At 39.0% G+C, this 25,172-nt stretch overlaps 1 protein-coding gene across 2 annotated transcripts in view; it reads right to left on the bottom strand.

Annotated features, from left to right (window-relative positions):
- Nucleotides 1-25,172, bottom strand: part of LOC144001561 (stromal membrane-associated protein 1-like) — a 46,864-nt gene that overhangs the window by 11,593 nt on the left and 10,099 nt on the right. Inside the window, exons 2-8 of one of the 2 annotated variants that reach the window (XM_077496011.1) lie at nucleotides 24,415-24,548; nucleotides 23,047-23,132; nucleotides 19,973-20,048; nucleotides 14,942-15,004; nucleotides 14,226-14,300; nucleotides 4,331-4,391; nucleotides 1,755-1,852 (exon numbers count right to left, since the gene is read on the bottom strand). In XM_077496011.1, coding sequence (XP_077352137.1) covers nucleotides 1,755-1,852; nucleotides 4,331-4,391; nucleotides 14,226-14,300; nucleotides 14,942-15,004; nucleotides 19,973-20,048; nucleotides 23,047-23,132; nucleotides 24,415-24,548 — 593 coding nt within the window. Of the gene's footprint in view, nucleotides 1-1,754; nucleotides 1,853-4,330; nucleotides 4,392-14,225; nucleotides 14,301-14,941; nucleotides 15,008-19,972; nucleotides 20,049-23,046; nucleotides 23,133-24,414; nucleotides 24,549-25,172 lie in introns of both variants that reach the window. The other variant, XM_077496010.1, reaches the window with a different exon arrangement.

Raw genomic sequence — 25,172 nt, forward strand, 5'->3', positions numbered from 1 at the left:
CTGTGGTTTCCTCCAACAATGTTAGGTTAACTCTTTCATTCCCAGCCATTTTCACAGAAGCAACCTTTTGCTCCTGTCTGTTTTACATATCTGTTTCAATTTTTCATCATTATTCACAAACCTGTTGAAAACACTGGCAAAAAGAGCTTGTTGCAAATGGCCCTGGCTGATCTCTTATACTCTTCTGCCACCTGCTGGCCGTTTTTTGCAATAACTACCATTGCTTTAAACGACCTCTTCATGTCAGAAGCTCTATCTTTATGCTTTAGCATAAAAAAAAAACAGAAAAAAAAACAGAAAAAAAAACATATAAATATGTTTTTGGGAGTGAAGAACAAAGTATTGAAAAACGTATTTATATGTCTTTGGGTTCGAATGAGTTAATTTGAAGACTAATTTGCTCACAGGTGAACGTGAGCCGCAATGGATGTTAGTCTACATATGCCCTGTAATTTCCTGGCGACCAATCAGGTGTACCCGACTCACCCCACAAACTCAGTTGAGAAAGGCTGCAGCTCACCCATACCCTTGAACAAGATAAGCTGTAGAAAATGAACTAACCTATTTCAAAGTAGGATAAGGCTTAAACACACATAAGACATGCAGGAAATATGTTCGCAAGGGAGTGAGAGAAGAAACACAAATCCTCTCCCTCCCACAAGGCTGTAATCACAATTTAGTAATTGACATTCACAGATAAGCAAGCACTCCCAGATGCCAGTTAATAGCTGCAAGAATCAGCAAGCTCCAGATTCCCCTTTTTTTCATGCACCTGGATAATCACAGCCATAAAGCAAAATCCGCCTGCAAAATCCCAAAGCAATGCTGCCTATTTTCTGCAAGTATATGTCAAATTGGAGTCTGTCACACGCACAGTGCATTCATCCACCTTCAATGGACTTATTAACTGCCAGACATTTTCACTAATCCTTCAAGACCCACAGAATATTGTGTTCTATGACTATGTAAACACCAATACTCTCAAAATAAAGAATAATCTCTCTTCTTTCACCTGAGAACAAAAAATAAAATAAAAAAAATACCGATGCCTGTTCTTTGGCAATCATCAGCACTGCAGAAAATAGGTTGGTTTCACCAAACACAGCTTTTTCTGACTAACAAGTTAAGCAGAACACTGACTTTCATACAAATGCTTTTTTTTGGCTTTAGTGACATCTCAAGTATCTGAAGAGTCTGTTTAGCATTAGCAAACTAACCAGCGAGAAAGGACTCGTTACGTATTTGTATGGAACATCAGGAGTACCCCTCAAATATTTTTGCGCATTTTTTGCCACTGAAGATGATGCACAGCCATCGACCTCCACAGCTCATACATCTTGATTGCATTATTAAGGTTCCCTTGGTTTATTTTTTCCCCATTTGTGCAATGCAAGATTTGTGTATTTGTGTTTTTTTTTCATTCTCAATGTTGGTGCATATTTGACGTCGTCATCATTTCTATCCAATTATCTGGAATGGCTTTGTGAGATCGGCCCACAGTCCTTTCAAGGACAGGGCAGATTTTATTTTAGAAAATCAAAAGTATGGCACTTAGCTTTGATACTGCATAATCTGCCGCGTGTCTGCATGTTTATACAACATTCATAAATAACGAGATGTTGTGTTTTTAGACCATGCCAGTGTGTGTTTGTGTGCCATTGCTTCATTTGGTCTCAGAAAATTCTCTGAAAAGGAGCCAGTAACGTGATGAGCGGATGATGAGAGACGTTGTGTCTGTGTGTACAGTATATTACCTTAGCCTGCTGTGTGCTGTTGGAGGAGGGAAGAGGGTTGGAGACCATTGGTCCAAAGATGTCCACTTCTTCACCTTTTCCGAGACCATCTGGAGTATCTGAGAAAGGGAACAGGATTGTTCCTATTGGTGAAAAGTTACTGATCCTTCCACTGAAAAACTGCCAAGTTTTTGTGATTCAGAAAGAAGATCTGAATTTTATACATTTACCTATGAAAAACACCGCGAGATTTCATTCTAAAATCAATTTCAAGCCCTGAGTTTTTTTTTTGGTGGGTTGAATACAATAAGGTGGCTGCCTGCATGTGATCATACGAGCGTAAAAGAAAAGAGGCATAAACAATTTAATCACTATGACCATCGCATCTAAATGGATAAAATACGGCACAAGCGTGACATTACACCAAGCAAGATATTGATCTAAAATGAACTAAAACTATTTACGCTGCGGCTTTGACAAAGATTCAATTCATATTCAGATTTGTATTCACATTTATAAGTAGCATGATTCAATGATGATGATGGTGATGATGATGATGATGATGATGATATAATTATCATCATCATCATCATCCCTGCCGTGTTTTTAACAGTGTGGCTGCCTCGATAGAGCACTCAATTTCTCCATGGAAACAGACCACCTGTACAAGATGTGGGTGATTTTTGTAATCATCTACTATCCTTTTACTCCACACGCAAAAATTCACTCACATGAGTCTATGTGAAACTGTTCACCTGCTTTTACTGTTGCACATAATGGTCAGGTGCCCCGCTACTGTTCATTTTATATTGGCAACATTTGTTTTGTCCTGTAGAACAACGTTGTGTTGCAATGATGCATCTAATAAGAGTGAATTTCTAAGCAGCATCGCAACAGAATGTGTTTTATTAATTGATAGCAGCAAAATCTCATGTACCATAGATATAAAAAGCCCACAGGCAAGAACTGGACATCCCTCCAAATTTGATGAAAATTGGGATTTCTGGTAAGTACTGGCAGTTTAGTACATCTGACAACAATCTTCCATCCTTTTCATCTGCCTGGGTTTTAGCGCAGGCAAGATGGAAGGCTTATCTTACTTTGTACAAAGAAATAAAACACACTGAAATTTCACAGATGAATGTGGGGAAATGTGTAGTGGTCTGATGAAATCAAAGTTGTACTGTGGCAGTAATTCAAAAGGGAAAGAGACTTATTGATTATGTGTGAAATCTCATCCTCTCAACATGGCTGTGAAACACGATCAAGTTCCACATTTTACTATAACATGTCTTACACTATGTATAGTCAAAGAATTAAACTTTCTGTATGCTTTCTGGTTGGGATTTTTATTTTATTTTTTTATTTGTTTTGGCTTTAAGGTCAACAAGCATGGAGCAAGAAATTATTCGCTTTACTGAGATGAAGATTGAATGTGCGTTCAAAATGTCACAGGCTTGAATTGAACATGTGACCTACATTGAATGTCATATCCTCTGAGCATTGTATCGCTTACAGCTATTCTGGCAATGCAGATGTCATATTTCCACACGCATTACAAAATAGGTGGTCTCTAAAAATGATCATTTCGGAACCAGTAGTACTTTTTCACTTGTCTGAAGCTATTAATACGCTGTTATAATATTCACAGTCCTCAGACCATCTCGATTTAAACATTTACTTTAGCGATGTCAGAAATGGGTTAAGAGCAAAGGATGTATCGTGAAAAATATTTTTATATATATGCCAGATTGTAGCATAAACAAGAACAACAGTAGAAAATGATATATATCAACAATCATATATTGTCAAATCCAAAACGCTTCATGCCCATTATTTTCAATTGATGAATGGGTATGTTTGAGCAGAGAAAATGCATCTCTAAATTTGGTCATTGTAGCTATGATTTTTTTTTTTCTTAAAATATAGCATATTTAGAGTATAAACTGCAACAAAACTTTACAATACAAACAAGCCTTTTTTTTTTTTTTTTAGCTGTAAACAAATGAATTGTACGTCAACACGACAACATGATGAAATATAACTATCTGAGCTTATTATTATTATTATTATTATTATTTTATTATTTTTTTTATTTTTTTATTTTTATGATTTGATTTATTATTTTATTTGGTGGCAGAAAATGTAGAATTATAATAAATCACTTGTCTGGTCAGTGACTCATCCACTCATTGATATGGGACCATCAAACTCGAAAGGTTGATGTACACCTACTTAGATATTATTGTAGTAGATGTAGTAGGCATGTTTGGGTTTTCATATCTATACAAGACGCAGCAATGTGAAGCAGAGCATATTCATTCTAATCATTATAGATCATAAGTCATGAACATGTAACAAAAGCTCTTAACAGTACGACTTGTATCCTGACTTCATTCAACTGTTCACTAATGGCGGACATTAATCAACGACAAAAGACAGCAATATTAATCTAGAACTGTAATTATTTCTTCTGCAATATTGGGTTTATTTATTTGCATATCTGACACAATCGGCAGAAACTCAGCACGCTTTGTCCCAATATTATAATATGGAAATATTCTCGTGAAAGAGTGAGAGGGTTTGCCATGTCTTACCCAGGCCCAAAAGGTCCACAGCTGCCTCTTGACTTTTCTTGGGACTGGCTCTAGACTCCGACTATGTAAAAAAACAACAACAACAAATAACAGTTTATAAAAGAATGCCAAACATCGCTTACACCTTGGCGATATTATTTGATAGCACAGCGCAGAAAAAGAGCCGGCAGATTCAATGTGTGAAAATAGAAGAATACATAAATAAGGAAGAGACCAAAGGTAACAAATTGATGCAGATAGAGAGAAAACTGATGTGAGAGAGTGTAACAAGCATAACAAGGCGACCGCATGGGATTTAAGAGCTCTACAGTGCTGCTAACAAACCCAATTTCCCCTCCAACTAAAGATCGATGGGTCACATTAAACTCAATATCTTTCCAATCCCAGGCAATGAAAACAATTACAGTGTCTACGCCTGATCAGTAATGCATTGGCTGTGAATTGGGTGCAGGGACTGCAGAAGCACAAAATCACAGCAGGAAGCCACCTGCCTCAATGCAGAATTGCATAATTACAGTCACTTAATTTGCCCAACCCAAATTGAAATCCTTATTATTACATTCATAAAACAGCAAATGGCACAGCAACTTAATAACCAAGAAGCAATTTTCAGTGTTTTCGATTGGTTTTCTGTTTAGATATCTGGTATACTGCAACAGCAAAATGATTACATTGCCTCATGCTATTAAATTCAAAATGGATTAATAATTACAACATCTTAACATAAATATTGATTAAGAGTTTCTTTTGGAAAAACAAAACAGCCTCTGTGAGGAGGATTTAAGCCAAGGCTGCTGCTTAGCTTTTAAGTCAACATTAACTCGGCTTTCTTGATTCATTTGGCTTGGCAAGTACTGTCCATCAGCAATGTAGTCAACGTCAGCATTTAATTTGGAATATGAAGTCAAACTTAAGTGTACTCACTACCAATTATCATAAAACTGCAATTACAACAGTGACACAAATGTTATTTTTGGATTCATGTACTGGTTCCGGCATTGCTTAAAATGAAAACAGTGTACAGCAACAGGCCAGGTGCATAAGGAAAGGAAATAAATCACATGTCTACATAGCTATTAGCTACCATACAGTGTTACTAAACTGAAATCTGTAGCTGTTGTAAGGCAGAAACTCGAAAATCAACCCTTACTGTGCATACAAAGATGCATTTCCTGCTGTAAAACCTGCTGAATTTGCATAGCTGCATGGCTGCAAATCTGTCTATATTTGACAAGCCCACACTGTCTCATTAGTGAGACATGTTGAGTTTTCCTACCCCAGAAAGAGTTTTAGAGGCACAAACCTCTTGTAATTAGTTATCTGGGGTGACACTGAGTGATGTCGCCAGGAGAAAGTCAGTAAGGGACTGCGAGAGGCTGTCAGGATCATTCCGCTTCGAAGTGGTGAAAAAGGAATTGGAAGGGAGGTGAGAAATCGATCGCGCTTCACCTGAACATGTGAATCGAGTCTTATTTGATGGCGAGGTGCTGCATGCTGGCTTTAGGGGGGAAAGCAATCCCCGAAATACCGTCTGTCACATCTGATTGTTGTAACATCCACACCAGACAAACATGTTCACACATCTGTCACACTTAACAGGGTAGGGTGTTTTTATGCCGGATGTACACGACAGGAGCTTCAAATTCGTTTTTTTTGTTTTTTTTGTTTTTTGCTTCCTCTACAGCCACATAGAAATACCCAGGGATAGGCTACAATAATTAGGATGGGGGGGAAACCTTCCAGAAATGGTAATATGACTCATAAATATTTATAACACACACAAAACTGGACCTAAGATCCACAGGGTTCCCGTGGCAGCCCAATTCCATCAAACTAAGAGATGGTACTTTTATATAACAAGGACTCTCAGAGAGCAAAGAGCATTCGCCAAAGCTTAATCTTTTTTCCTCCTGTGAAATCAGTGGGGGAACAGATGTTATCTACGATATGAATATCTAAAAACAAGCTTTTACCCTCTATGAAACTAAATTTAAAATTAAAGTGGACATAAGTTGAAAAAATTGAATAATATTAAATAAGTAGTGGTGGCTGCATTGAGTTTTGATATATGTAAAAATTAGTTTAGCTAGCAGTGAAAGCTTCTGATAAGCAGCACATACTTGATTGATTGGTCAAGTTGTTGAACCAGTGGGGGTGTGGGTGTGGTGAGAGTTTGTATTTGTGGATGAGTCCATGCGCTACAGAAACATCAAAACATCAAATAATTTCATTGTATTTCATACAGCTGATTTGTGAGGCAAGTGTTTTGAGTTACGAGCGCAGTAATAGAAACCGCTCGGTGTGTGGAATTGCATTAATGTGCGGAAGATGAGATGGCCAATTCTGCTTACTGGTCATCTTTATAATGAAAGCTGGATTTGCCATTGGCCCCGCAGTATATGGGAAATGGTAAAGGCTGGTATTTTGAAGGCAAAAATGACAGGAGCATCATGCTCACACATGAAACTAAATTACATACAGAGGAAAGCACACGTCAAAAGGAAGATGGCAGACTAAGTGCAGACTGGGTAATGGCATTTGGAATGTGCGGATCCCTGGCAGCCACTGCAGCTGCTAACTAAACAGCTTCAATAAGGGAAAGTGGATGTAATGGTATGAAAAATACCCAATTTGGGGGTTTTCATTCTAAAATTCAAAGGGCACAACTGTCATACCTCCTACTATACAACATTCTGCTCTCCAAAGTGCTGTCACCACCTTCCAGGCACATGTTTATTAAATAATGTATACTCTAGTTTTCCAGCCTGATTACAATCTGACTTATCTTAGCATATCAAATTCCATCAGTTTTTTTTTCTCTTTTTCCCCGACCATAATACATAACCAAATTATGCCACTATAAAAATGAGTTATTGTGTCATTTAAACAATGCTTTGTAAATCTAGCCTAAACGCAAAGTCTCCCCAGACCAAATCTGAAAGTTGGAAACCAAACGTTTAGAAAGCATGAGCAATTTCAACAAATAAACAAAACACTTTGTGGATACACTTAAGCTACTGTAATTCATTTTTTTTTATTATTATTTATTTTTTTACTATAGACAAAGAGTTAAAACGTTTTACTATGGTGAGAATACCACAGCTTTTTTTCACTTCCCATTAATAGCATACATCGTACCATAGCTCAAAAGAGTAACACTGTCCTTCGTGTATACAGTACAAGCAGAAGATGAAACAAAGGTCTGATTGTTGGAGGAAAACAATGATTCAGGGAAGAGCAAACAACAATGAGTGGGGGTAGAAAAACAAATAATGAAAGGACAGGAGTGGGAGACGAGGGTTGCCAATTGGCGAGTAGGGAGAGCGATTGGCCAAGAGGGGATGAATACAAAAGGGGTAGGAAATAGAGGACAAATAAGAGAGTGAGAGAGGGGGAAAAATGAGGGCATTCAAGGGACATAAAACAGGGAATGCAGCAAATGTTTAAGTGGTCACTGTCCACATTAGATATTCTGCGAGGGCTCGCAACTATGTGAACAGTCCTTACACATTTGTCGCACCATCATTTATAGTAGCATACTCTTGACACTTTGAGAAAATGCCACATTCATGGGAGACATTTCCCCTGCTTTTACAAATGCTGTATAATCCATTAAGAGGGAATTCCACTACACTCCATTAACAGCAATATTGTGCAATCTTAATCTCTGTGAAAGGAGGCTTATGACATTACATATATTTTTTGTAGACAGTTCTGGGAGACAGTCTGATCATAGCTACTGTATGAATGAGTTTTTCAGTTCCTTGGATTGACAGAATTGAGTAGTACAAGAGTATGGACTGCAACTAAAGCTGCATTCAGGATCATTTAAAAAATGGAATGAAGGAACGAGATGTCACCACTTTGTTGTCTTTGAATTTTGTCGGTGATGGTGAATTTCAGATGTAAACCAAAAAAAATAAGTGCCTTCTATATAATATTAATTTTGGTATTAGTGCCCTGAAAAAAAAACGCTCCTTTTGGGATATTATTTTACTCTTTGAGAGTGGTTCTTATTTTATTTTTTTTAAATGATCATTTAAAGGCAAATTGCGCAAGCCACAATACTATATACCTCTCTGACAGTGTCAAACGTTTGCAATATCGTTTTTGTAAAAATGGGGTTTCTGATACTTGTCATGTAACTCATTAGAATGAGCAAGTATATAAAGAGTCCAATGCCATGTCGTCATGTGTATGCTGTGTATATCACCTGACTTCATTGAGATCTGGTGATTGATAATGGACTTTCACTGGTATTTATAGAGGTTGCAGCGTTGACAGCAACAGTGCAGTGTTACAATCTGGAGTGGTGACGAGAGACTGCAGAGAGTGGATCACCTTTGTTTGCTGACAGCTGTTGTACTAACACCATGAAAGAGAATAATAAAACTGCCACTGGCTAGATGATTCAATAATACTAAAGACAGACAGCTAGAGTGAAGTTTGAAACAAAAAAAATAATGGTGTGGATGAAAGGGCAAGGAAAGAAAATCTCGAAGTGATAGGGGAAGGAAAAGACATAGCTGATGTCGGGTTATAGCAGAAGAATGTTGCTTATGAAGTAACATTGATAAGAGATGAGAGTGAAAAATGGGCATTGAGTGCGGAGAGGGGCAGGAGATAAACAATGAGGATGACAAAAAAGAAAAAAATGAAAGAAAATCGATAGCAGGTGGAGATGATGACAGAAGGAAGGGTGAGGTGGAAGGAAATAATGACAAAAGCAATGCTGATGAAATTAAGACATGGAAAAAATGTGTACTGGATTGCTGCAGTTCTACATCATTCGCTATAACCTGGTACTTAGCTGAGCAATCTTAGGCACGGATGCACGCACACAATATCTGAGTTGCCACATGATGCAAGCATAATTCATATTTTCACATGCCTGTTCATATGCTCACAGACATACAAATGGAATTTGTTCAGATTTCAGAATAAGTTGTCTCAATGGAAATAATGGAAATTGAAGTTAAGTCAAATATGTTCTGTGCACCTCTACTAGTCTAAACACAGCATTTTGATGAATATTGTGCTTGAGAAATATGAATTAAGTGACTATATCCAATAGGGGTGTTAAAAAAAAATCGATTCGGCGATATATCGTGATACTACATCGCGCGATTCTCGAATCGATTCAATAATCGGCAGAATCGATTTTTTTTTTTTTTTTTTTTTTTCACACCTTGAGCATGGAAGAATGTTATATGAACGGAACATTAAGCCTTAATATTTTATTTTAATGCTGTTCAAACATGAAACAGATTACAACCTCTATAAGACTGAAATTTCAGATAAATAAATAATACATTTTCATATAAATCTTACACTCTACAAGCTTACTGATTAGTATTTTCTAAATTTGAATGAAAAAAAATCGCAACAATCGACTTATAAATTCGTATCGGGATTAATCAGTATCGAATCGAATCGTGACCTGTGAATCGTGATACGAATCGAATCGTCAGATACTAGGCAATTCACACCCCTTAATATCCAACCAATTTTATCCATCTCAGGGGGCAGCCATTTTGCTGCAAATGCAGCAAGTGGCAAAATGGCCACCCCCTGAGATGAATAAAAATGTGTGGATTTATCTGCTTAATTCATATTTCAAAATGCATTATTAATCAGAATGTTGTGTTTAGACTAATGGGGCAGCATATAAAATAATATTATTGCCAAGAAAGATGTTTGACTTGACGTCCCGTTTAATGTGACATGATGATCATCATGACTCAGTGCTGCTTCTGCTCACCCATCCCGATGTCTACTGGTAGTCAACTTGTGTTGTTATTGTTGGACAGAAGATGCAAACTCTCCACAGAAACGTCAAAGATTAAAATCAAACTTGAACCACCTTGCTGAGCAGCAGCTGTTCTCGCCACATGCTTCATTGGGCTTCCCAGGCTCCGAAATGATGAAAGGTTTTGTGTTTGTGAGAAACTAGTAGGGGGAAAATATGCAGCTGTATGAGGAAAGTTGTCATACAATACAAAAGACGTGTTACAATATGGTGGATGAGCAACAAATTCAGGGGTGTGTCAGGCAAATAAAATGTCTGCAATGCAAAATATTCGGGAAAATGTCTTCATGGTAGAACCCATCCTAGCGAATCCATCATGCTGTTAAAAGCACTGACTCCCTTCTTGCTTGGATTCACCACCATCTCTCATCCTTCATTTGTCCCACCTATCTCTGTCATTATCTTCCTTTCTTTCTCTCCTCTTGTCTGTAGCTCTCTTTACAGACACTAAATCACTGTCATCCCATTAGACTGATGGCATGTGTTGTCTTTTTCTTTTGAGATCATGAATAAATTACCAAAAGGGAACAAGACACTGTTCCACTTTATGGAAGGCACTTGTTTTTTGTTAAATACGAATGAGACTGATGAGATTGAGGGTATTGTGAGTCTTTGCTCATTCAACACATGAGAATGACAGGAGTGTTTTGGGGGGTAATGCATGACTTGACAAGAGCAGTCGAATATCCTGCGTAACTGTAGCACACTGCAATGGGCAAATGCATTTGTGACTGGTCAGCGTTACATTGATGGCACAAGGAGAATGTAGACAAGCAGCAATCTCTGACTCCTAACATCAAGCAGTGCTCTTTGAGGTGTAGCAGTCAGGCGGATCGATAGCTTAGCCACAATGAGGCTAATCAATACAATGGATTTGTACTGCTGAAGGAGGAGAGCCAATCCTGCCTCCCAGAAAAGACACACAAACACAACACAGGCCCAATCATAAATACAAATATGCACCCTCCCCCAACAGGCACAATCCCCTGCTGTTATGTAGGAGAACATAGATGCCGTTGAGATTGTTAAATCTCAGCATCTTAAGCGGAAGAAACGATATCCGCTGAGTTGGTTGACATTTATACAGATTGTATCCTATTTGTAACATGGATATAAAATCAAACAAGAATGTTTTTTTTCCACATCAAATCAGTAAGCCTGAAGGTTAATTTTGTATTTGGTTCTGCTTTGTAAATTTATGTGAGGACTAGTTTATGAATATTTCATTTAAAATGGTTCAGTTGTCAGTGTTATATGTTGTTTTCTATTTAATTCTATTGGGGTGTGATGGTCTGGGGCTGCTTTGTACTTCAGGACCTGGATGACTTGATTGTGATTAATTAATAGATGAATTAATTCTGCTCTTTACCAGAAAATCCTGAGGGAGAAGGTTTGGCCATCGGGTTTGTGACCTCAAGCTGAAGCTCATTTGAACGATTGAAAATATCAGCAAGTCAACCTCTGAATGGCTTAAAAAAAATATTAATAATAAATAAATCAATAAATGCTGTGGCATAACCTTTAACAAGCCGTTTATGCTGGAACACATTCCAATGTTACCGAATTAAAGTAATTACGCAAGGAAGAGAGGGTAAAGATATCTCCACAGAGGTGTGAAAGAATCATTGCCAGTTATAGATAATGTTAGATTTTGGTCGTTCCTGTTGAAGGTGGCCCAACCAGTTATTAGCCCTAAAACCTAATAACTGATTGGGCCACCGTCAGCATCAACAGACATTTTTTCACACAATAAATGTCCATATCGGTTTGGATTTCTTTTCCTCGCATAATAGTAAAAATAATAATAATAATAAATTTTGTGAATCTGTGCACATGCATCTTCAATTGCAAATGCATCTTCATGTCCTCCAAAGGTCCCCTTAAGGATCTTGTGTGTCACAGGAAAACAACTACATTGATAGCTCTTAAAAAGAAATTGAAAATGCATGTGCAGCAATCCCACTGGACATGTACAGTGTAACAACTCTGAGATATATGCATGTTGAAAAATGGGGTGAAAGATGGTAAGATTGTATGGATGTGACTGATGGTGCAGCAGCACACTCGCCTGGCGTGTGTGCAGGCAGTGTGGGTTCACTTCCCACTTATTGATTGTGTGAACGTGAGAGTGTAAATGGTTGTTCGTCTTTATATGTGCCTGCGACTGACTGACAACCAGTTTAGGGTGTAGTCGGCCGGCGCCTTTCACCCAAAGTCAGAAATAATAAGACAATTAAGAAACGATGCAGAGTACAATTTTAAGTGATATTTAAACAATTAATAAATATAAGTGCAGATAATTTGCATGGGAAGCAGAGAGAAATTAGTTATAAATGACTGAGCTTTTAGAGAAATGTTGCATATGGCTTACAAATGATCACACAGCTAGACCGAAGCCTCCCTGTGTGACTGTGTTTACGAGCATATTCCCTTGAGGATATAGTTTTTGCAGCACTGTAGCAGAATGAGTACACAAGCGTTCATCCTCACTAGTCGGGTTTCCATCCAATTGTTTTGACATTTTTTAAGCGTATTTACTGAAAATGCACAAAACGGACATGTGACTTGTGCCTGTTTCCATCTGTTCTTCTTTTGCAATTGTTGAGAAGGGACTCTGCCTCTGTAGGTGGCGGTATAAACCATAGAGATGTAATTCACCAGTAATTTAAAAGTGAAGAAGAAGCGACTGCGCCGTGTGATGGCGTCGTATGAGTTTGCTTTTGTAATAAACAGTAGCGTTTCTTTGCTGTTTTCCATCGAATCGAATCGAATCGAATCTAATCTAATCTAGCATTATGTGCTTAATTAATTCCAAAAAGATTTTTGTTTTGTCTTTCCGCTAAAGATACCTTACTTTATCGTCTGACATTTCGTTGGGACTATAAATGTACGCATGACGAAATATCCGGTCAAAATGTGCAATGTGTATCCTGTTTTATCAGTGTTTATTCGCATAGCCAAAATTCGCATTTTCCTTTTTCCGAAAATGCTTCAAAATCCACCCCCTCCAAGCGTAAACACGTTTTGTTTTGTTTTCAAATTTTGGGTCGTTTTTTTTTTTTTATTTCTAGCTTTTCCATTTTTGCATTCATTGAAAATTCAAATGAGTGGATGAGTGTCCTTTGTCTGCATGATGTTTTCTACATATGTATGTGTGACAACAGTCGTTGGGTTTGACTGTTGTCACACATACATATGTAGAAAACATCATGCAGACAAAGGACACGTCTTTATTTTGTTTTGTTTTTTGCAACACTCGATAAATTGTACTGTATAAGAAGTATTACAATTGCTTATTTTTTTTCTCTACCTTCAGTAACTCTTATCAACTTTCTGTCTGTGAGAATTTTAATTAACTGAATTATGAATGAATTCAACTTGAGTTTAAAATACTAATCCAACAATCATGAATGCAAATGTTAAATTCTTAAATGTAGGTCACTACATATTAGAGGCTGCACGCATTCACATTTATTTAGGTTGACACTAATGTGATGAAAGTTGAGTCGACAACTACTCACTGACGATGCTGAGTGCTGTAATAAAAAACATCTCACACGCAGATTGAATGCTATGAATTAATCTACATTCACTGACAATGGACATCTCAGACAAAGATTTTACGCAGTACAGAACCAAGTTAGAACACAAGAGCACAGACATGGGCTGTGTCGTGTGAAAGCATTTCCGACCAGAGGAAAAAATCCTTTCACTCAGTGTGCGTGGTTGCTTGGGCAGCCAGGTAACGTTTGGAAAACTTGCCTAAACAGGGAAATCTGTCCTCGTTCTGGTCCCACCACAGCTCTACCACGGCTCTACTGTAGACTTATTGCCATAAAAAAAGGCACATAATGTAAATATACAATGATGTCAAATAATAGTCGTGTCAATGGATGTATTTGACATGAAAGGGATGTGAATCCCAAATGATAAGATTGGTCAATTAAAACTGAGAATCTACATTTCAATCACAAGCTGATTAGTTTATTTCAAAGGCTCTCTGGTGCTTTTTAGAGACAAAAATCCTAACTCGCGGTCCAATTACTTCAAGATTGGACTGTAATAATACATCACTAATAAAAATACCTTAATGTTGTGTCGATCAGCTTTTTCTAAGTCCTTCTCTTCTTTCTTCTCATCTTTCTTCTTTTCACGTTCTTTCTGTAGATGAAGCAAAGTTTCCTATCAATACACATTTTTTTTATGTCCAATTCTTATTTTAAATTATATACGCTCAATGTGCACAACAGTATCTGTATCAGGTCAGCCATACTTTTTCCACAGTGAGGTTTCCTTCAGTTTGAAGTTAGTCAGTCCTTGTAAACTGACACCGATTTTTCAACACTTTTTTTTCAGCTCTATATTATTTTGCTACAATGCCACATTTTGTTTGTACAGTGAAGTATTGCCCTGATGCTGGAACGCTTTCAAGACTACACCAACACAGTGAAATGTTTGGATCCACTTCATTTTATTCCACTGAAGGAGAGAGGCTGTAATCCTTCCAATCTAAAGCCCTTAACTTGTTATTTTATTGAACTGAATTCAAACTGGACCAAGATGGGTGGTTGAAACATTTAACTGGGAGTGTATTTTAGCAGTAGCTGCTGATAAAAGGTTAGAACACTATTGTACAGCCTTCTGGGACAGGGAGCCCACCAGGTGATAATCGCAGATAGAAATAGCGAAAAACTTGTTTACTATCCCATTACACAATCCGGTATAAGCACAGTGTTGCAGTACTGTTGTTATAATACCAGATTGCCAAAATCTGCAGAACACCATTTAACACACAACTGTACCTCTTGTTTGCTCCCGTCAGTCTGGGAGGACGGTGAGTCGGAGTGAGGAGCACCTTCAGCTGACTTCTGCAAGAAAAATTCAGAAATAGAGAGAAAATAAAATACAAATATATAGAATAACACTGCGACAGTGAAGTGCTGTTCTTTTTTTCTGCAATAATAGGTTATATTCAGCATCTCGACTGCAAAGGAGAAATGATGTTGAAAGAGGCTCTCACATACACACACACTCAAGTTCCGGACTGCACAGATGACCGCTATTAACCTGCCACTGACCCAAGAGTTGGACAGAGGGCAAGACTTGAATTACAATGATGCCTACAACAGTTTGGGCTAAGGCACAGAAGAGGTGCTGCAAGAGTTGTTTTTTTGTTTTTTTTAAAGAAGTATTCTAAACTGTAAAATAACATCCATTATCTGCTGCTTATCCGGGGACGGGTCGTGGGGGCAGCAGCTTTAGCAGGGAAGCCAGACTTTGCTCTCCCCAGCCACTTCAACCAGCTCCTCCGGCAGGATCCCAAGGCGTCATTTCATGGGGAATGCTGTCATGTCATGTGACAAGCTTTTATCAGTCTTGCTGTTATCACTTTGTCATGTCACATGGTCAAGTTGAGGATCAGATCAAGAAGCACAAACTTCAATTACAAGGTAAAACCTCCACTGCCAGCAACACCAATTAAAAAAATTATTTGAACCCTTTTGGTTCTTTTGGTTTATTGTATTTAAAAGTGATGTTGCTTGAATGATTTTGCTTGTTTACAATAATTTCAGTACTGCATAGTGCAAGGTCAAGAGCACTTTGGTGGCATGGACGATTATGCCAAATGAACCTAGTAGTGTCCGATAGAAACAGTGGCCAGATGGCCCTGGGCCAATTTGGCACTGTGGCGGGCCGCCATGCATCTTACAGCAGCAGGCCTGACCGTGCAAGTACAAATTTCATGAATAAATCAGGTGTGGCTGTAGCCAACATAGCCTGTAACCTGGCCACCCCATTACCACCCCCAACTTGTGTGTTTTTGTCACAATTTTTATTGTCCAAAATTGGGTTTCTTTGAGAGGTGGAAAGCTTCTCAAGAGCAACAAGACATACCAAGGAGGCATTTCTCCCGCAGACACAGGCAGGCCACAAATTTCAGCTTCTCTGTTGGGAATAATGATGCCATTTCCAGTATTTCCACATTGTGAAACTAACAATGGTGCATTCTATTCGGGATACATGGACAATGGCGTTCAAATAGATGTGCACATGCACTCCACATTGAGAAACAATCTCTGCATGTGGCTCCATCACACAATTTAAGTTTTAGATAAACAAACCAAAGATATGATGGGGTTAAATCAGCATACACAGCAAATATACTGGAATAACTAACATTACAAACAGAAAGGCATGATATTTAAGTAGTTGCGGATGTGACTGTTTCTTTTCAGATTTGTGTACTTGTTCAAATGTCACCCATTCTCTTAGTATGCTGTGGAAGAATGAATTTGCCGTAAGAATTTTAAAAAAGCACAAAAATCTCCAACTAAACTCCCAGTGACCCCGGCCTCTTCAGTATAACATTAGTATCCAGCTCAGGGCAGCCTCGCTCATTAAATGTGAGGGGCCCTTCAAAGCTGAATTGTTTGGATCAGTAAATCAGACCATTGTTAGCAATGCATCCCAACTTAATACAGTGGATTTGTGTAGCGCTGCAAGATTGTATTAATACTGTGAGGGAAATCTTGACCACCAAGCGTAGTTTGTGGCTGCAGTGGTACAATTTTACATCAATAAGTATCCTTAACACTGCATAGCAACAAAACCCAAGTGTAATTTCCTAAACTCTAATGAAGAACAATGTTGCACTCATAATGCAGTAGTATTACTGCTGCCTTTTGTACAGACGCCGTGGGTTTGATTCCCGGCCAGCACCATTATAACCAGGCGCTGGCAGTCCCAAAAACTAATGAGATACCTGTAATGTTTTTGGAGAATGAATGAATAAACTGCAAGGCTTTTTGCCATACGGTTGCCATACAGGGGCGGCACGGTAGCCGAGTGGTTAGCACGTCCGCCTCCCAGTACTGAGGACTCGGGTTCGAGTCCAGGCTCCGGCCTTCCTGGGTGGCGTTTGCATGCTCTCCCTGTGTCTTCTCCGGGTACTCCGGTCTCCTCCCACATTCCAAAGACATGCATGAAAGGTTAATTGGACGCTCTGAATTGTCCCGAGGTGTGCTTGTGCGTGTGGATGGTTGTTTGTCTCTGTGTGCCCTGCGATTGGCTGGCAACCAGTCCAGGGTGTACCCAGCCTACTGCCCATAGCCAGCTGTGATAGGCTTCAACACCCCCCGCGACCCTTGTGAGGAGCAAGCGGTTCCGAAAATGGATGGATGGATGGAAGGGTTACCATACAGATTTCAACTTCCCTTATTTAGCAAACAACTGATTTAAACAAATTCATTAGAGCTCAATGAATACAAACAGGAAGCTTATCCCATAAAAGCACTGTATTCTGCACACCATGCCGTTTACTATTTTATTGTTTGGAGGTCATATGTATCAATATTTCTGTATTGGCAAAGCCTGCTATCACAATTGAAAATGTTCCTTATCCTCACACAAAATGGACAGAATAATGGTTAAATATTGGTTAATATGGTTAAATTCAAAGACATTATACTGTAAGGCAACAAATTCAGAAGCATGAGCATGTCGCGGCTGAAAAGGCAAGCATACACACATTGTTTCACTTAAAGAAATCTGTAACTGTTACACCAAAACCTGGCTGGGGGTTATTTTAGCCTGCCTCTCCTCTGCTTGTCTCCATCTACACCCTAGTGCTTAAAGTGATAATGACTTGTTTTTAATAATTAATTTGCATATAAAAGCCAAGCATATAAGTGGGTGGCAGAAACAGATCCGAGATCACAGTATGGCTGCTGGCAGTGCTTAAGAGAAAGCCAAAGAAAACAGAGAGGGATGCAAAATGCGAGAAATCAAAGAAGTGAGGGTTGAAGGCAACAAAACGGAAAATGCAGTATGATGAAAATACATTATATATTCAGAGATCAAAAAGATGGAATGAGAAGGAAGCCATGACCAGATTTTTTAGAATTAAAAACTTTTTTTTTAAATAAGGTAGAGAGACAGGAGGGCAGCATCAGCATGAGCTGTGCCACGAAAGGGTCAGATGGGCCACAAAAGGGCCATCAAAGATGGCAGTAGCAAAACTGATTATGTCCCCGATATAATTGACCTCACATTCATATGCATGCACACACTTCTTTAGCCAATAAAACAAAGTCATTTTTAACAAGTCACTACACGCATTTCTGACCTGCTCTTGAATGCATCATTCACCATGGCGGGCACACGCCACATGGGCTGTCACACACAGAGCAGGTGATTCAATGTTCAGCCACGGCCGAGCTATAAAGGTTGTCACATGCCACAGTGGGTACCCTGGTTCAAGACCATCCCAGACACATGGCTGTGGTGTCCTTGAGCAAGGCACAATACCCCCAAACTGCTCCCCGGGTCTTTGCCACTAACAACATGTGTGCACTGTGATGGGTTAAATGCAGAGGTCAAATTGTGTGGATGTGACAAAAATATTATTTCATCTTTTTCATTTCCTTTCATCCCTATATTGGTTGTGGCAGTACAGCTGATGTAAAGTTCAACAAACAGGCCACATAAAATGAGTCAAACTGTTGCATGTTCATAATGTAATTTTGACCATGAATTGGTAGTGTTAGGGGATAATTACTGGAATGAGTCGGTCATTATCGTGAAAAGTCCACCGACAGGGAGACGGACCCCGTGGTCCAGCCGTTTCACATAAAACGTTAAGAGCCTTTTGATGCAGTGTGTCATCAAGTCAATTCAGAATCAGAGTCCGAAGATTACACTGGTATTCTTGCCTCCTGACTTAGTTGCTAGCAATTTTAACAAAGCAAACGGACCGAAAGCTTTCTTTATTTTCTGCTCACAAAATGTGCTCAATGCTTTGCAAATACAAAAGGCCTACAGTATGTATTGAACATGGTTATGAAATGTGTACATACAGCATTTAGGAATAATTGATCCCAGTCTCATGTGCTGATCAGAGTTGTGATTTAAAGTTTTGCTGGTCCTCAGAGGATTTCAAATTGAGCCCCACTAAAAACACATCTAAGTTTGAGAAAGGTGGCATACTTTGGGTATGACTGAACATGTCAGAAAATGGGCAAAAATGCTGCTTATTTGTCTTTCTTTCATTTTTAGTTCAGCCTCCGTTACTGTTACCGTTTTTTTGTTGTTGTTGTTGTTGTTGTTTCTTTCTTTCTTTCTTTTTTGCAATGGCGGCACTTTGGCAGTGGCTCCTCTCTCTCCCGGAATGTTTTTTTTTTGTTTGTTTAATGTTGTTTGTGCTGTTCCCCACGCCTGCGCATGTATTATCCAGGTACCAATGCTTCCCACATTGCAAAAACAAGTTATATTAACTAGACTACATTGCCCGTGCATTTATTTATTATAAAACAGCTTATCCTCACAAGGGTCGCAGGCTAAATTGGCCATACTGTATGTCTCCAAATATATTTGGTTCATCTTTAGAAGAGAACCCAGAAACATTTTGCAGACATGAATTTATTGCACCAAACATGCATCCAACCGAACAAGTGCCCCAAACAAAAGTGGAAAATTGTCTTAAGCAAAATGCTACTAAATATCAACTTAAACTGGTGGGATTGTGATATAGTGCACTGTAATCAAACTACTCTGATGTACATATAACATTTGATATGAACATGATTTTATTTTCATTTTTTTTGCCACTTACCATTAAGTACAAGTGATGGGATTGTGACTTATTTCTTTTAATGTGTGTGTAAAGTATATGTGTGTATTTAAAGTGGCACAACACTTTCCACACTTTGTTTGGCATTTAATGGCTTGGGAATTGGGGCATATTTTGCAACATGCATTCGTGGTGTGGGCCCACCTCATGGCAGCTGTAAAGACATTTGTCAACAATAACAACAAATACGATTTTTGATACTCACCACAGCTGTAGCCAGAGCTTCCTTGTCATAGTATTTTTTCCTCTCATATTTGTCACGGATGAATAACTCCACAGTCCTGACAATTTCAGTTCAGGACTGCAAGTCATTGTTCAGTTGTACAATTCAATACATGACATGAAATTCAACACAGAAAAATGTGCTAGAATTTTATACCACATTAATGAGGTTAGCGACATTTTATGTAATTCAGGTGAATATACAAAAAAAATTATGATAATAAAACCCCAGCTGCGTTTGATATTGATCAATATATTCAAAGAAGTACTGAAGAACATGGCAAAAAATAATTGCAGCAACAGAACTTTCTAAGCACAGAAAATTGGTCCAAAATCCCCTCAAACTGTGAAGCTCCTTAGTTTTGATCCACTCCAGTGAGTTTATGACATTGAAGGTTAAAGCCACTGGCGTGTAGTCATTGTTTTCCAAGGAAAAGAGGGATTGGATTTAAAATTGATTTATTTTCCTGAGCCACTGGCACTATGTGCATCCACTGAGAGCTTCAAGTGTCAGTGCCAAACTGAAGTGCTCCTCAGCAAATTCCGTGCCAAGAGGGCCCTTGGCTTTGTTGGCATGTAAAGTGTTGGAGGGATCAAAAACATGAATTTGTGAAAATATTTTTTTTTTAAATGATAATAATAATAAAACACACAATAATCGGCGAAATACTTATTTGTAAATTACAGCAAATGGATAAATGTAAGATTTCTTGTAAATTAATGGCAGAAAATGTAACAGTTTTTAGTTTTAATTTTAATGGGTAGAATTGATTCCCACAGGTTTTGTGTTATTTGTGTCTGTGATCTTTGTGGAGTACCCATGATGCCCTCTGGGCTAAATATTTTCTGCACAGCTTGCATACTTTCATTATCTCTGGTGATTCTTCTCATGCAAAGAAAAGAAAAAGAGAGATCATAAAGAATATCCCCAGCAAAGATGTGAACAGTTAAGTTTTTTTTTATGACAAAATAGCTTTACTTTGAGTCCAACCACACTCTCGCTCTGCAATGCATGTATGGTGCGGAAGGAGCTTTTTCGAAGTTGAGTCCCCCACAACCACAAACAAATGCCACTTTGACAGGCACAACTATCCACTATCGGCAGCGGGCACGTCCCCTTTGGGGAGGCCGGACCTTAATGGTTTATCTTAGCAGGACGCCGCTTCATCCATCTAATGCAGACTGGTCAGCTGTGGGACTCAATTGCTCAAGCATGTTGAGTCTGGCCCTAAGAAATCTCCACGGCTGGGCAGTCGTTGAGCCACTTTGAAACTTCAGCACAAGTCGGTGACAGCCGTCACAAGCCGCCGGAGCAGGTGAAATTTCTCAAAACGTGCAATATTCACGGGGTACCTGACTTACTACATCCATTAGTACGTGCAAGAGGGAAGACACACAAGACTGTGGGATAATCCAATCCGGTATAAATAGGGAACACCCTCATTTCAGGGTCATTCCACCCAATGTGCGTACATTCCACGAAGGTGCATAAGTGACACGATTAAGTTGATGGGCGGCTCTGCACAGCCCAAAAATTGTGCAGCTGCATACCTTTTCTGACTTAAGTACATGGGAAGTTATGCTGCCATGTAATAGATGCTTAAATCACTTTAAACTGCTCCTCTTGATGCAAAGTAGCAGCTCTGCACTGAGGGTGTGCGAACACTTTACAGGTTTGATCAGTTCAAATGAACTCTGGTGGAATTATGCTGATAGGGTTGCTCGAATGAGCATTCATGAATGTTGCTATCCAAACCCTGAGCAAACACATCATCGGATCAAGAACATAGAAGTAGCTCTCTGTCCATTTCAAATAAACTGGTGTAGTTCTACCGAAATATAAATTATGCACAGACATGAACCAGTGTTCAAATGACAGCGGAAACTATAAGTCAGTCTAATGCCTGACAGTATTTTTGTTTTTTGTATGTGTGTGCAAAGAAAAACACCTGAAAGTCGATATAAAAAGCAATACAAACGTGTTTATGTAACTTAGCAGCTATCAATGCCTCATTCAGTACTAAACACAGGACTTTTGTTTTTCAGGAAGTTTGGTTTTTATCACACATTCCATTTCAATGCCAAAAGTGCTGTCAAATTGCACACTTTATCCATAGGAAATGGATATTGGAGTTGGCAATCCAATGGACAACTTTAACAAAGCCATTGTGACCAAATGTATGACTTTCTGCTTTGGAGCAGAGCAGAGAAACAAATTGAAAGTGATGACCAAGTTTCTCATCATATCTCTAAGGGTGAGCCCAGACACCCTGCAGAGGAAACCAATTTCTGCAGCTTGTTTCCATGACCTTGTCCTTTCGGTCAGTACCCCACAGCTTGGCCATTAAATTGAGAACTTCGCCTTTAAGCTCAACTCTTATTGCTAACACCATCAATCTCACACTTCAACTCCCCACCTCTCATGAACATGACTCGCTCATGATTCACTCCTCAACCGGAGGGCTCCGTCTACCCTTTTCCGTGAACCCTGGCCTCAGATTTGGATGTGCGGATTCTCTTGCCTGCGGCTAAACAGTCAGCAGTGGAACATAGAAGCAGACTCAGAAGGTCACAGCAGGACCATGTCATCTGCAAATAACAGAGGTGAGATCCTCAGGCCTCTGTCCACACCTTGGTAGCACCGAGACGTTCAGACAAAGAGCATCCTTGGTAACGTGTAACACCCTAGCAATACAGATCAGGTATCCTGTTCTTTAAGATTGATGAGCACATCCACTAACCTGCCACATAAAAGCTATGTTATTAGATCGCCATTTCCAACTGTGTAACTATTTATTTCAGTCTGCTGACGGAAATATGAAGATTTGCTGCTGTGTTAACCACACAAATGTCTCATCTTGTAGAGCAGAAAAGGGCAAACTTGTAAGACTGTTATACACAGTCTGAGCTAGCAGCACATTAATGCCTCAACAGTAGTGAATTTTTACTCTCTGATGTGTGGAGGTTGCTAAAAGGACAAGATCTGTATGCAGTAAAATGGACTTTAAATGGCTGAATGTGTGAGACCAAGCATAAGCTGTTTGCATTAGAGGATACTGGTCAGTTTGTGGCCGACTGAAGTTCTCTGGAAGGTGAGCTTCATACAGCTTTTTGGCCCGACCGTTGCCCATGTCCACCATACTCTGAGAAGAGAAAACAATAATGAAATATTACTCATAAGATACAAAAGAGATAGACAAATAAAATAAGAGATTCAAAATAAGAGATTCAATATATCAAGGTCAGATTGGGACAAGGATGCGCGTGGTGATGGTGATGGTAGCTTAAAGCGATACAAGACTTATAACTCATTTTCCAGTATTGGATTAGGCATTGTGTATAAAGAATAAGTGCAAATATCTCTGGCATCTTATTCCATGAATTTTCTTTTAAACCAATTAAGTATCAAAATAATGAATGAGTCGGCCAGTTTCATCCAGCTTTCGGCTGGACACAAATCTTTGGCGAATCCTCGGTGGCTGTACTGCTTTTGAGAAGTGCTTTTTTTGCTATAGGGCGTAATTCCACGTTTGATGTCTGCCATGGGAGGCGTTAATTCCTTGTGTGTCTCTTTGTTGTCACTGGCAGCCATGTCATTCAATTTTATGCATGCGATACGTCACGATGATCACATGACTGTCCAAAATGGCCGATACTGTACTTAATGCAAAAATATTCATAAAAAGTGTGATAAAATCATAATAAATCATAATAACTCAGCATAAACTGACATTTTTTTTCAGGGAAGAGTTGAAAATAACCATTTCACAGAATAGCTGGTTAGTTTTTCACAAGTCTTGTATTCCTTTAAGTCGAGACCACGTCAGAGTAATCAGCAATCCACAATTAATTAGTCACTGAGAACTGCAATTAACATTCAGACAGTGATGTTCTCCTCTGACCCAGCAGATAGTAAGGGACCATGAACACATACACAGAGAACACAATACGCACTTGCTGAACAAAACAATTGGATGCATTAATCACCATGATTAAATGAATTGAGGTTCAGATACCTTTGCTTGTCTGGTGTGTGGTTAAATTAATGTGACATGCTGGTTATATACACAAGCTCATTTCATTTTCACATCAACAGTCACCTCTGTGTGACATCAAAATGTTTAAATGTAGCACGATGCACGTAGCTTAACTCATTTACTGCCATTGACGGATATACACGTCAATGGGAACGGAATTGACTTAACTCATTCACTGCCATTGACGGATATACACATCAATGGCAGTGAATGGGTTAACAATCATTCACTTGTGTTTTAAAATCACAGAAGGATTTGGATTTACAATATCTCTTTTACAAATTATTATTATAGGCATAAAATTCTCTTAATTATGTGGTTATATCCCAAGAGGTCATTGACAAGTGTCAACTGTGACTTGTGTTTTTGTATGTCTGTGTGCGTTTACCTGTATTTGCTCTGAGGTCCACTGGTCCAGATTGACAGACTTGACCCTGGAGATGTGGACGCCCAGGTTGCGGTGAATGCCAGCACAGCGGATGCACATGAACACCCCGAGGTTCCACGATGCCCACCGAGGACCTGCAAGAGAAAAAGGGAAAGGAAAAGAAATATTATTTTAAAGCTGCACTTTTGTCTTATGAAAATTTCGCTGTGTTAATTGCATAGTTGACGTCAGTGTAACAGTTATACAGAAGGCAGTTCATCCCATTTGAAATATTAGCACATTTGTAATTCAACCAATTTAAATTGTCTTCAAAGTAAGGATAGACCGATGATTAGCCGGGCCGATTATTAACACCGATATTCAGCATTTTCATTTTTGATCCACCGCCAGGAGAACATGCTCCTATCGCTCCCCATACAGGATGTTTATAAGGAACTGCAAGCAGACCTCCATGGACGGATGATATAAAGTTGGCTAGGGAGACCACAGATCTGTGAAGTGGGCACTTGTCCGCACCACCTTCCACCCTGATCATACTTGTCCGTGTGTGACACCCTTTTCTCCCCAGCCCCCAGCCACGACTTTGTGGCTGTTGAAAAAACAAGATGTAGTTACATAACAGTCTTAGCAGAGAAGAAGAAAGAACGCCACAAGCAAGCTGCACAGCTCAAGCAAGTCCAGGACCTCTAGCCAGCCAGATGCAAGATGGATTTTATTCTTGTTGACATACATTTGGGAGAGGAGGGGTGGACATTTTA

This window comes from Festucalex cinctus, chromosome 14 (assembly GCF_051991245.1).
Source record: "Festucalex cinctus isolate MCC-2025b chromosome 14, RoL_Fcin_1.0, whole genome shotgun sequence".
Taxonomy (NCBI): domain Eukaryota; kingdom Metazoa; phylum Chordata; class Actinopteri; order Syngnathiformes; family Syngnathidae; genus Festucalex; species Festucalex cinctus.